This window comes from Agaricus bisporus (assembly GCF_000300575.1).
Source record: "Agaricus bisporus var. bisporus H97 unplaced genomic scaffold AGABI2scaffold_5, whole genome shotgun sequence".
NCBI classification, from domain to species: domain Eukaryota; kingdom Fungi; phylum Basidiomycota; class Agaricomycetes; order Agaricales; family Agaricaceae; genus Agaricus; species Agaricus bisporus.
The window spans coordinates 554,283-566,822 of NW_006267368.1; the positions used below are offsets into that span (position 1 = coordinate 554,283).

At 47.9% G+C, this 12,540-nt stretch overlaps 4 protein-coding genes across 4 annotated transcripts; 2 read left to right on the forward strand and 2 right to left on the reverse strand.

Moving 5' to 3' along the window:
- Positions 1-983: 983 nt before the first annotated feature.
- Positions 984-3,017, reverse strand: AGABI2DRAFT_117770 (hypothetical protein; the record flags this gene model as incomplete). Its single annotated transcript, XM_006460783.1, has 9 exons — positions 984-1,670; positions 1,729-2,046; positions 2,110-2,176; positions 2,228-2,400; positions 2,454-2,618; positions 2,667-2,694; positions 2,745-2,786; positions 2,837-2,923; positions 2,971-3,017. 9 exons carry the CDS (start codon positions 3,015-3,017, stop codon positions 984-986), a joined length of 1,614 nt encoding a protein of 537 aa, XP_006460846.1.
- Positions 3,018-3,120: 103 nt separating this feature from the next.
- Positions 3,121-7,904, forward strand: AGABI2DRAFT_204107 (hypothetical protein; the record flags this gene model as incomplete). The annotated part of the gene is made up of 11 exons (XM_006460784.1): positions 3,121-3,816; positions 3,866-4,599; positions 4,648-4,882; positions 4,939-5,244; positions 5,303-5,653; positions 5,705-5,930; positions 5,983-6,099; positions 6,151-6,530; positions 6,584-6,797; positions 6,849-7,213; positions 7,272-7,904. The coding sequence occupies 11 exons, from the start codon at positions 3,121-3,123 to the stop codon at positions 7,386-7,388; spliced, it is 3,741 nt and encodes a 1,246-aa protein (XP_006460847.1). The 3' UTR covers positions 7,389-7,904.
- A 650-nt stretch (positions 7,905-8,554) lies between these two features.
- Positions 8,555-9,494, forward strand: AGABI2DRAFT_192439 (hypothetical protein). Its single transcript, XM_006460785.1, has 2 exons — positions 8,555-8,931; positions 8,983-9,494. The coding sequence occupies exons 1-2, from the start codon at positions 8,568-8,570 to the stop codon at positions 9,345-9,347; spliced, it is 729 nt and encodes a 242-aa protein (XP_006460848.1). The 5' UTR covers positions 8,555-8,567; the 3' UTR covers positions 9,348-9,494.
- A 1,738-nt stretch (positions 9,495-11,232) lies between these two features.
- On the reverse strand, positions 11,233-12,504 carry AGABI2DRAFT_192440 (hypothetical protein). The gene is made up of 3 exons (XM_006460786.1): positions 12,249-12,504; positions 11,472-12,201; positions 11,233-11,417 (listed from the first exon to the last, which is right to left on the reverse strand). The coding sequence occupies exons 1-3, from the start codon at positions 12,470-12,472 to the stop codon at positions 11,322-11,324; spliced, it is 1,050 nt and encodes a 349-aa protein (XP_006460849.1). The 5' UTR covers positions 12,473-12,504; the 3' UTR covers positions 11,233-11,321.
- Between the last annotated feature and the right edge of the window lie 36 nt (positions 12,505-12,540).

Consider the following 12,540-nt stretch of genomic DNA (forward strand, 5'->3'; position numbering starts at 1 on the left):
CAGGAGTCTTACTAGAAAGATCTTCATGTCCCATGTATGCCGGTATAGTAGCCAAGTTTCTCAGGTTCGGAGCATTGATTCGGCCATTAAAGTGTGGAAGTTCCATTCTTGCCAGATCCCGGCAGGCCTCGGCCACTCGAATTGTTCCTATCCAGTAATGGATGGATGTCCGAGTCATCCTCTCGTGTGAGACCAGAGGCATTCGATTACCCGTGTCCAGCATTATGCTTGTCCGGGGGCTCCAATGCCGAGTTTCTTCAATGAGTTCTTTTCCATGGCCTCAATCTCGCAAGGAAGTCGGACAGCAGCAATTACGATATCTAGATATGATCGTGGCTCCTTGCCGGGATGTCCGAGTTCCCCTTCGAACTGAGTTGCGATTCACGGCTTTAAGTCATAACAACTTAGGCTTATACGTGGGATGGTAGGCGAGGAAGCCTTCCCAGAGAATAGCTAGAGAAGTGCGCCATACGCGAGTTTTCATTTTACAGCGCCATGCCTCAATGCTTAATTGTTTAATCTTTGGCATGATAACTGAAGTGAAAAATGACGCGGTTTTCGTGGTATATATAAAATCTATTAAAGGGTTCATTCCTCATGTTGATTGGACACCAGAGGCCCACACTCATTCCAGTAGGTGCCTTCCCGGACGCTCTCTACTCGTCCATTTCCAGCTTCCCACCGAGTAACCGGTAAGGCCGGTCGCTGAACCATCATAAAACTGCACGCTCACGTCCAAGTCCACCGCTCGCATCGCCATCTGTAGCATCTCTATTTGGTGCCCAATTTCTAACAGGCTGGTTCGTATTCAAATTTAGACTTCGGGACGTGATACCGCTCCTATCGCTTTTCCGAGCACGGGCGACAACCTGATACCAATGTGACGACGAGAAGTACCTATATATATTATTCACACGAGAAGGAGTGGCTCCTAATTAAAAAAATTAGCAAGAATGGAGTAAATATCAATTCACAAGACCAACTTAGAAAGAATCATCTTCCGGATAATCCACCTTATCATATAGCCGCAAAGTCTCATTCCAGTCCCTCTTCCTCCTGCGCTTGATCGAAAAATACCTTGCCCCGCTATCCCAACTTCCTTGAATGCGGCCCTTCTGCCGTCCACCAACCGCCCTAAAATAGGATTCTGGGTTATCAGGTAACCCAAGTGTGTTAACAGCGAGGTTCAGAATCCGACTATGCAAATCATTTCGTTTCTCGTGCATCGTTTTCAATTGGGACTTCCCAACGCGTAATAGGCGAAATAAAGCCGCAAATGCGCGGAATGCTGATACGGCATCTTCAAACCACCGAAGTGCCATCCACATCAACGAGGGAACCAGGAAAACCATAAATGGCACGTCAGGCCAAGTCAGTATGACAGCCAGTGTCCAGACAGTGATGCCGGGGAAGAGACCGTATACTAGTTTGTATTGAGCAATTTCGTCCAAGGTATCGAATGCCGGGCCTGTCTTCTTATAATTGTGCACTGCATAAAAGGTGGTTGCGAATATTGGAAGCCACAGTAGTAGACCGGGGGCAGAAATCAGAAGGAGGCAGGTTGCCCAGAGTGCTCGGATAAGTAAGCGGAAGACAGCGGTACGTCGAGGGAGCGGCCGCCTAATGCGGTCATCCTTGATTCCCCATTGTGATAGTTGGTCTTGATAGACCTGCAGGCATTCCCAAGTTCTCAGTCTAGACTTATCAGGGAATGCTTCCATGACTGACCTTCAAATCAATAGACAATTGCTTGATTTTTGAAGCCGAGAGATCGGTTTGATCGGTGGTTGTTGCACCATGAGTATCTTGGTCGATTTGGACAGTCGCCGCCTTAAAAACGTCGAGAAATGTTTTGGTTAGACGAACGAAGTCTCCGAGTGCCATAGATGTGCCCAGTGGAGCGTATATACCAGCAGCCAGCTTCGCTGTACGTATTAGATCCCAAGAAGGAGCATCCCAAGTTCCAGATGTGATCTTCCGATGAAGTCGACTCGTCAGGTCTCTAATATCTTGGAAATCTACTGGATCCAACAGTTCGGGATTATCCTATTTGACAGTCACCAGTCAGTGACTTGAGTATTACATAAAGGTGATCCCCCCATAAGTTACCTGTGGAGTAAAAGTCATTGGTTCATGGAACGTTACTAAAACATCAGATCTGAAGTGTTGTCGATGCCTAAAGTTTATAAGTCAACTTTTTACTATAGGCCAACGGATCACCTCTCACATATAGGTGATTGAGCAGGTCAATACACTGATTTCAAAGCTGGGATCGTCACGATTTCGTGTTAGTACGTCAGAAACGATGCGGGCGACGCCTGTCTTAAGAGGCGCGATAGTAGGATGATAACGACTCATCCCTTCTGGAAATAGGCAGATAGCATCACCTAATTCGAGCGCCTGAGATATCATGCTATGAGATAGGAATATTCTTTGGACCGATATCGACATACCTCCATGAGCTTTGACATCGCCTCTGTGTTATCAACCTCTTCCGGGTTCGAGTAGTCTTTCCTTCTCTTAATAGGCACAGTGCCGACGGATTCAATTAACCAGCTCGTGAAAGTCGGATGTCCAAACTGGGTCGCCTTGGCAGTAAGGCGTAACATATTACGACGCTAAGAGCCTTAAGCAGACGGAAAGATAGCTGAGCAGGATAGTCTTACCTGTGACGGTATTGACGTAGTGAGGATCCTTCGTAAAAGAGTCAGAGAGTTTGGAGAGGGAGGAACGACGTCACAGACAGCGCATCAGTGAGGCTGTTGCCGTGGTTCGGGCAGACTACGCTGTTTGGAGAGTCAGTCAAGCAACTTGTAAACATGGTATTGTATCTCACCATGGGCGTCCAGTCTTCGGAATAAGGTGGGCGTTCTCCACGACAATTGAACCATAGAAGATCTTGAGTGCGCAGCGAAAGAGAAACCTGTCGACTATGCATCGAACGAGCAGCTTCGCAGTGCTTAGACATACCTGATAATAACGAACGACCACGGCGTCTTTGAGCCTGTACCGGCCATGCTGAGGCTCGGACCTGGGAGGCGCATCCGCCCAAAGCAGCCACAGTGCTGACTAAGCACAATTCTAGATGAGAATTTCGCGTCGCGAGATATCAGCAAAGCCATGGAGGACACTCTGGCCAAGATCAGAGTCCACAAATCCTCTGCAGCACCAGCCCACAAAACCCCGGCCACGTTGCTCATAGCCGTAGAGTCAACCCTCCAGGAGCAGAACAAAGATCGTTCTCCCACCGCTTACTTTGCTGCGCTGCTTACCACCCTCGATGGCACCCTCCAACACAAGGATCTGAGTCTGGACGAAGGCGCCGTTCTACCTGCCGAATTGTATCTCATCTCTCTCGTTGCTCCCTTCGTATCGAAACTGGTCATTCGTGCTCATCTCGGCACTTTACTCAACCTGACTGCCCCACTCTTTCCTTTGGTGACATCTCACACCGCACCATTGCGCTCACAATTGTCAATATATCATGTTTTGTTCCAATCGTTAGATCTATCACAGCTCGACACACCGACTCTTCCACAGACATTTGCTTCCATCTTGAATCTATGTCTCGATTCACGACCAAAAATTCGCAGAAAAGCTGCCGACGTCGTCAAGGCTACACTCTGCAACCCGCCGAACCCGCTCACTCGTCATCCATATGCGGGGAGAGCCGCTGAATTTGTAAAACTCTCTTTGGGCGAGTTAGCCTCGGCTCCCTTTGCTAAAGGCAAATCAAGAGAAACCGGCAATCGACCGGAGGATGCAATCCATGTACTTGCTTTTCTCAGACCTGTCCTCACATATTTTCCACCCGCTGTATGTTGTATCTTTTTACTTGGAAAACCCTCTTTGATTGCGTCACCAGGTTGTCCCAGAAATAACTACTCTCCTCCTCAGTCTCCCTCGCCTTGGTAACTCTTACCTGACCCAAACATCTTACTCCATTTTATCCGATCTGTTCTCCCTTCCGGATGAGGATGAGGAATGCTCATTCGGTAGTCAGCTTCCTGAAATGCTGCTCGCCATCCTCTCTTCCCCTCCGGTCAAAACCGATGCCACAGTCTCACCCGCATGGGTACAAGTTTTGGGTGATGCCATGCGGGTGTACAATGTTGTTGATACCGATGCATGTGGTAAAGAGTTGAGTAGGGTTTGGAAGGCTGTGTGGAATTTCATTGACTCGAATGACCTTAAGACGCGAAAGAGTGCTGCGCATTCTCTTAGCAAACTTAGCCAATGTTTCCCAACTTCTCTCATCTTGACCGCGGTTGCGGACCCCCAGGGGTCGTCAAAAATTACTAAAATCATTTCCCAGGTCACACTAGCACTCGAAAATATTGCGTATGCTCGCTCGATCCCCGAAATACTAGTCGTCATATCCAATCTCTTCACAGGACTGAAATATAGGTCATCCAGGGGGTCGCCCTCCGCTGCGGAGACATTGATGCTCCCTCTTATCTCCCAAGTAGGAGATCTTCGTACTCGGCGAGACTTCGAATTCAAAGAGGATGCGGACGCTACACTTAGAGTTGCGATGCAAGTCCTTGGTCCCGAGGTCTTACTACGCGTGTTACCCCTCAACCTCGAGCCGGAGAAACGGTCAGTGTTCCTGTCCATTCTCTATTTTACGAAGCTAACTCTCTTCAGGAAAGCTGGAGGAGAACCACGTGCCTACCTCCTTCCACTTCTAGCCCAGCCACATCCCTCTCCTCTCAGACATTTCATCTCTTATTTCGTTCCTCTCAGTGAAAGAATATTTGACCTCCAGCAAGCTGCTGAATCAGAGGGACGTGCGTCGGAGGCCAAGGTCTGGAGTGTGCTCGTTGGTCAGATCTGGGCAGGGTTGGTGGGTTATTGTCACGCCCCCATTGATTTGAAAGAGGTAAATACGTTCATATATAGTTCGACCTCAACATTTGATTGATTCCGTGATCTTAGGCGCTCAGCCCCACCTTTGCACAACTCCTCTCACAGCTACTCTATTCTCAAAGCGAGCTCCGCCCAGCAATTCTCAGAGCGCTTACTATCACTGTAGAGTCCAATCAGATATCCGCCGATGACTCGCAAAAGATGTCGGCTGGAACTGCCTCTCCTGAGGAACTTACTACCAATCTCGACTTTCTTAGAACGCAAGCGGACAGCTGGTTAGCAGTCTTATTCAATGTCTTCGGCAGTGTCATTCCCGAATCCAGGAGCACGGTGGCCGACGTAATAAAGACCTGGGCATCCATTGCCGATGAACCGGTTAGTGTTTTGGATACGCTCCTGCCTTCGTGATAGATATAACTTTGCCCTGCCATAGGTCATTACGGGAGCTTACACAAAGGTCATCGCCCTTTTCCGCACCAATCTTGCTTCGGCACAAAATGCGCCCTCAACAGCAAACTCAAGCTCTGAGGCTGGGAGCGCAACCGCTATGACTCAAGATATTCTTATACTGCTACTACCCTACCTTTCGCAAGCCGATGCCCAGGCACTCTTCGATTTATGTCTAAAATCAGAGGTTCTCAGTGGCAAAGATAATGGAGTCCAGAAGCGCGGGTACAAAATTCTTGCCAAACTTCTTGAAGAAGACAGGGTCAAGGTAGACGTTATAGCTGTCCTGAAGACTTTGGATGAGTTGTCAATAGGGCTAACGTCTGCCGCTAAGAAGGTGCACTCGTTGACTTGATTCCTCTTCTGATAATACTGACCACATATGCAGGACCGATTTAACCTTTTGTCCGCAGCTATCCGCCACCTTCCTTCTTCCGCTCTGCATGTGATTCCCTCTATAATTCCTGAAGCTGTTCTCGGTACGAAAGAACCCTCTGAGAAGGCACGTGGAGCCGCTTTTGAACTCATCTTGGCAATGGGTCGAAAGATGAGTGTAGGAGGGATCGTGAGGAGGGATATGGTAGATGGAATGGATGAAGACGTCGACGGAGAAGGTATGCACACGATTTCACTAACAGAGATGCGTCGCTTATATGTTTCTTCAAGCTGCCGCTAACATCGAGGAATATATGACTATGATCGCCGGTGGTTTGGCGGGAGCAAGCCCACACATGATCAGCGCAACCGTCACCGCTATTTCACGCCTAGTTTTTGAGTTCAAAGGTACGTGTAAGACTACGGGTATATCAACCTTGCTCATATAACGAATTACAGACTCGATTTCTTCCAAAATGCATACTGAGATCCTGCAAACGCTCCTTGTCTTCATAAACTCCGCAAATCGTGAAATCGTGAAATCAGTTCTTGGCTTTGTAAAGCTCGTTATTCATACGCTTCCCACTGAACTCGTGCGCCCTCATCTCGGCGAGCTTGTGCCTTCTTTGCTCAACTGGTCACATGACCACAACAATCACTTCAAGGTCAAAGTGAGGCACATATTCGAGAGACTCTTGAGGAGATTTAGCTGGGAAGAAGTCTATTCTTGCGCAGGTAATGATGAGGCGGGTAAGGTTTTATTAAATGTCAAGAAAAGAAAGGATAGGGCAAAGAGGAAACGTGCGGCCAGGGAGGAGGCAGGCGAAAGTGATGATGCCGTAAGAAACATTCTTTTGTGATGCTTGTTTATTTTTACTGACTATTATATCAGACACAAGATCGAAAACCTGTTGCGGGAGATGCATTTGAGGATGTCCTATATGGCAGCGAGAGCGAGCTGGAGGACAGTGATGACGAAGCCACCCCCACAACAAAAAATAAAAATAAAGCTGGGAGGAAAAAGGGTACAGGGCCAAGTGCTCATCTAAGATTAGATGATGATGAACCTATGGATCTTCTGCAAGGCGCCGCAGGTCATGTTACCGGTGAGTTTACTCTGAAACAGTTCGATTACGATCCCGCTCAAAATCCCTTAGGCGCCAAATCTAGTCGACGACGTCAACCAGGACAAGATGCCACCCATTTTAAAACTGATGAGAAAACAGGAAAATTGATCATCGATAAAGAATCCGATTTCGGAAATGCTGGAGAAGATGGCAACGGAGAAGACGAAGTTATTGTTGGAAACGCGTACAAGGAAAGTATGACATCGGTTGATGGTTTTACTCGAGGGGCAGGTGGGCGAATCAAATTTAACAAAGACACGAAGAAGCGAAGAAGAGAGGAAATTGAAAGGGACGACGATGTAGAGATGGCGGATGCCGAAAATATCAGCGCTGGGAAGAAGAGCAAGAAAATAGGCAAGAGTGAACCGAGGCTTGGACATGAATTTAAGGCCAAGGTATGTCAGTTCCCATTGTCGACAAAAATACGCCCTGACAAATTTGGGTTTGCTGCAGAGGGCAGGGGGCGACGTCAAGAAGCACGGCCTAGATCCATACGCTTACCTTTCCTTGTCAGAAGCTGCTAAGCGAAAGCAAGGTAACAAGCGAATCGGGATTGCTTCGAAGCGGTAATGAAACTGTGCTAAAAACAATACATATGTATCTCCACATTTAGTGGATTTGATGGCTACATAGATGCAAAATCGTGAACTGCTGCTTTCTTGACAAGATAGGATACTCTTGTATCTCTATCCATAAAGTGTTTGATCATGTGGAGCCCCGAATAGACCTTCGTCCCAGCTGGTTGGTTGTCTCCATGCTTGGATCTGAGAGTCGAGGTTCAAAACTTTGGCAACTGCGCCCGCTAGAAGGTGGGCATCTACACGGTTGTCACCTTCCATCACAAATTGGAGGAGTGATGCAGTTGGGATTGGCCAGTCTTTTGAGATTGACGCGAAAATACGACGAGTGAGACCTCCACCGGGAATAAAAGGAACAATACCCTCGTCCTTTTTTTCTTGTTCGGATGGCTGATTATGTTGGCGAACAGGTGATGTGTAAATGGGAATTGGTAGGGTTGATAGGTCGGCTAGGGGAGACTGTACAAGGGAAGGGCCATTCGGAGGCAACATCCGATAGGTTGGTGTCCTATATCCTCATGAGGGAAGCCCGCACCGACGATAGGGACACGATAAGAAAAAATACTTACAGCATCTGACTGTCTGTCCTGTTCAAAACGTCAACTCCAGATAGGAACAGGACGCTGGCAAATTTAGAGTTCTTGATGAAATCGAGTAGTGCTGCTACGAAATCTTCCTTCCTAGACTTTGAGAATTATGAACTGTCATTTTCCGAAAGAGTATAAGCGGGAGAAGATTACTTTTAGGACAGGAGAGCGCTGCTGTAAGACAAGGAGATCGGTATCTGGCTTCCCGTACACTTCGAACATTGAAAGTGAGAATTCATTTCATTTTGAATGCCATGTGGAGAGACATACGTTCTAGAGCTGTTGTGATGCCAGCTTCGCCATCTTCCCTGCTACCGACGACAGGGATGAAGTAGCTTGGATCGATGATGGCGACGCGTTTTAGCGCCAAAGTTGCTATGATGAGATCGACCGCGAGCTGGGAAACATTAGCGGTCGAGACGATTGGCTGAATTGATGTAGTGTCAAAGAGAAATTGGTTCGTGGGTGTTTGGGTTGCGTACGGCTATGAGTATTTTGCCCTGATACTGAAGTGGCTCGTCAGGGTAGATGAAGGTCATGAGAGTGAGTTGGAGTGACGATCAGATCGCTGTCTTTCTGCCACAATGGCGTCCGAGTCTGCACTACATCGGAAAATCTACATTCCCCTTGAATCCGATCCCGAAATCTTCACAACACTCATTCATAAACTGGGTGTAGACCCCAAACTTTCAATCCAAGATGTATTTTCTCTTGATGATGAATCTTTGATTGCGATGACTCCTCGCCCCGTGTTCGCACTCATCTTCACTCTGTTCATGACGGAGAAGTACAGTAAATGGAGAGATGAAGATGAGAAGCCGAGAGCGGTTTATAATGGCTACGGTGACTCGGAGGATACCATCTGGTTTGAACAAACTATCCGTAATGCATGTGGATTTTATGGTATCCTACACTCCGTCTCCAATGGTCCAGCTGCGGATCACATACGTGAGCTATGCTAGGCTTGGATATCGCGATGGACTGACATGGACACTATAGTCCCTAATACTCCTCTCGATAACTTGTTGAGGAAAGCCATTCCACTCGACCGAGATGCGAGGGCTCTCGTACTGGAAGACAGTCAGGAGATCGAAGAAGCTTATCGTGTCGCTGCTTTACAAGGCGGTACCGCCCCTCCAGCAATTGGAGAGGAGGTTGAATACCACTATATTGCTTTCGTTCCCAACAAGGAGAATAACAAAGTGTATCTCATGGACGGCTGTCGGAAGGGTCCTGTCGATACTGGGGTCGGCTTAACTCCAGGAGAGGACTTTTTGCCTAAGGCTCTCGGGATCGTCAAGGATGCCGTCTCACATATCGACGGAGGCGTTCATTTCAATCTCATGGCTCTGGTCGAAGGATGATTGACAAGATTACTTCGCAATGTGTATTCGCAGTATGTAGAGTCTGAGGATTATCAACGGTAGATCCTCTCTGACCTTGAGAATTGTGCTTATGTATAACTTGTATACTATTCGACCGTCCCATGAAAACCATATGGCGGAACCAGGAAAAAAGATACAAATCGCCATTTGGTGGGTCCTGGTCAAGTCCTGGCCCCATACAAAACGGAATAACAATAAAAGCCAACTCAACTCCATTAGCGTAGGCGAATTAAGCGATCTATGCCTCGCTGTTACACTGTCCCGATGCTCCCATATCGAAGTTGACATGTATGAGGCTACAGGACAGTTTAAGGAGATCGGAGCGGGAGTAATGATTCGGCCAGGACATGGAGAATCCTGGAGCTTATGGGTTTGGCGAAAGATTTCTCAAAGATAGCGCATGTACCTCCAGACGGACCTATAGGTGTGCCATACACCTGTTTCTTCGGCTGAGGGTATGACCGAATTTTGAACGTGGTTGCAGGCGTTGGCTTTGACTACCGACGATCAGATGCGCCGAGAGAAAGGATTTCGATCCCGGCTAGTTCAGGTGCCATGTACGATTTGGTAAAATTTTCTCCGCGGTAGTCGCTAAGACCTTGATACCGCTTTTGAAGTCGGAGTGAGTGATCTAACATTCTCTTCCAAAGGTGATTTCACATAAAGGAGATTTAGTGCATCCGATTCCATAGGGCTTTTCTCCTTGACGTTTTCGTGGATCATCTACCACCCGAACTAGCCCACTTTGGTATGCGTCTTGTTTTCTATACTAACGATCGATCCAAAAGCAACGGTCTCTTGCTGCAGTTTGCCGATGGAAGCACCAAAGAGTATGACGTCCTTGTTGGTTGCGATGGTGTAAAGTAGATTATCCGAGAGCAAATGTACAAAGAAAAAGCCAAAGAAACCGGAGATTAGACGCTGTTCAGGTTCATCAAGCCTCGTTGGATTGGTACTATTGCGTATCGTGATCTTATTGAAGAAGACAAGTTGAAAGAAATGGGTGGAAAGAAGCATAGAGCGATCAGGGACCCTATGATGGTATGTCGCCATCATGGTTTCTGCCATAAGTAGCCTCGAGGATAACTTTGAGCTAGTACTGCGGAAAGGGTCGGGTATGTCCAGCTCGCTCGCCTGGTTCATTTGATAATAGTCTATACTGAGAGGACTGTCAGCATGTTGTCAGCTATTCCATATCCCAAGGTACCACTGTCAATGTCGTCACTTTTGCGTCAGAAACCGAAAAGAAGATCATATTACCCAAACGAAGATTGTGTAAGAGAGTGCCCACAGGAAGAGTTATTGAATGCGTATAAAGATTGGGAACCTGAGGTTGAAAGATTTCTCATGGTTAGTTTTAAATCTGAACCGTTGAGAAATTTCTCAGCTCGATTCGAATTGTGCATAGAGAAACCGACGCGCTGGATTATCCACCATCTCAACCCGTTTCCTTTTTATGTCTCAGGGAAGATAGGACTCGTGGGTGACACACTAAACGACCTCTGCTTTTTGTCTGTAGATTCATAGGCACGTGCAATGGCACCCCATCAAGCCGCAGGAGTAGGGCAAGCAATCGAAGTGGGTATTCTATACCAGGATGTTCAGTGCAAGAGCTCATCCATGGGACACGGCAAAATGCATACTTACTTGCTTCTCGCTTGAGTAAGGCAACACTCGATACGGGTGGAACGAGCACTTAGTTGCATACGAAAAGGTATGGTTGTGAATCCGGTCGCATGTATGAGTTTGATCGCGTCTATGGGGAGGACTATGAGATCTTAGAACCAGTGATTCAAGCTCAATGGGATGGGATTGATGCCACAGCGGTGGAAGAGGATTTAGGTGTGGCCTTGACAATTTTCAAGCGGGTTGCATCGTGGCATACGAAATTCATTCATTCATTAGACAATAATGAACGTCCAATAACAATGACTGACAAAATAAAGATGTCAACTACTTCTTCAGCTTTTCTATGAGCTGGGGCACAACTTCATAAAGGTCAGCCACCAGACCCACGTCAGCGACTTGGAAAATGGGAGCATCGGGATCCTTTTGATAGATATCAGCACATCGGAGTGCAGACGAAATGAAGTCAAGACTAACCTTATTCACGGCAACAATGAGTTTGGAATCCTTCATTCCTGCAAGGTGCTGAATAGCACCAGAGATGCCAAGGGCCATGTAAAGTTCCGGGGCGACGACCTTGCCTGTTTGCCCAACTTGGAGCGAATTATCGGCATAACCAGCATCTACAGCAGCACGCGACGCTCCGACAGCGGCTCCAAGAACGTCTGCAAGGGGGTAAAGGGTTGAAGCAAAGGTATTCGCATCCTTGAGAGCCCTTCCGCCAGAGATTACACGGGAAGCCACCCCAAGATCGGGCCTGTCAGATCTGGCAATTGTAGTTTTAAGGTGCTGAGTGGGCGAGTCGGGAACATCGACAGGATCGACGGCCAGGGTTTCTGCATCCGCACCTTCTTGAATTGAGGTAGCAGAGAATGCGGTTGATCGAACGGTAAAGAATTTAATCGAGACTGACGAAGGGGCACGCACAGTCGCAATGGCGTTTCCGGCATAGATAGGGCGAGTGAATGTGGTACTGCTATCCGCGGCATCATGCACGAGAGAAGTGATGTCTGAAATTGCAGGGACATTGAGTCTTGCGGCAACACGGGGTATGAGGGATTTTGCAGCGGAAGATGTGGTTGAAACGACGTGTGTGAAGGGAGAGGATTCCGTTAGAAGTTTCTCAAATAAGGGAGAGAGAACTTCCGGTACTGGTGCTGAGTACTGCGGGGAAGTTGAGTGCAGGACAGAGTCGAGTCCTTTTAGCCTGATGACATGTCGGTTAGACTGTCTAAACGCCGTTAGTACACGTACTTTTTGGCTTGTTCCACGATGCCTGGGACCTGGTCGGGTCCACCAACGACGAGAGCCGAAATTTTTCCTCCGAGCTGTTGGGCAGCGGTCAAGGCCGAGAGAGATCCCGAGTCAAGGGCACCCTGGCGGTGTTCAAGGAAGACGAGTGCATGGGGAGAGGAGGCTGGCGTCGCGTAGGCGCGAACAAAAGCTCTGTGGCAGTGGACATACCTGTTGCGAAGCATGGCAAGGGGAGAGTCGGAAAATGGAAATGCAGAAAAACAAATTAAGATCCGGCTAGCCGGGTTTCCAG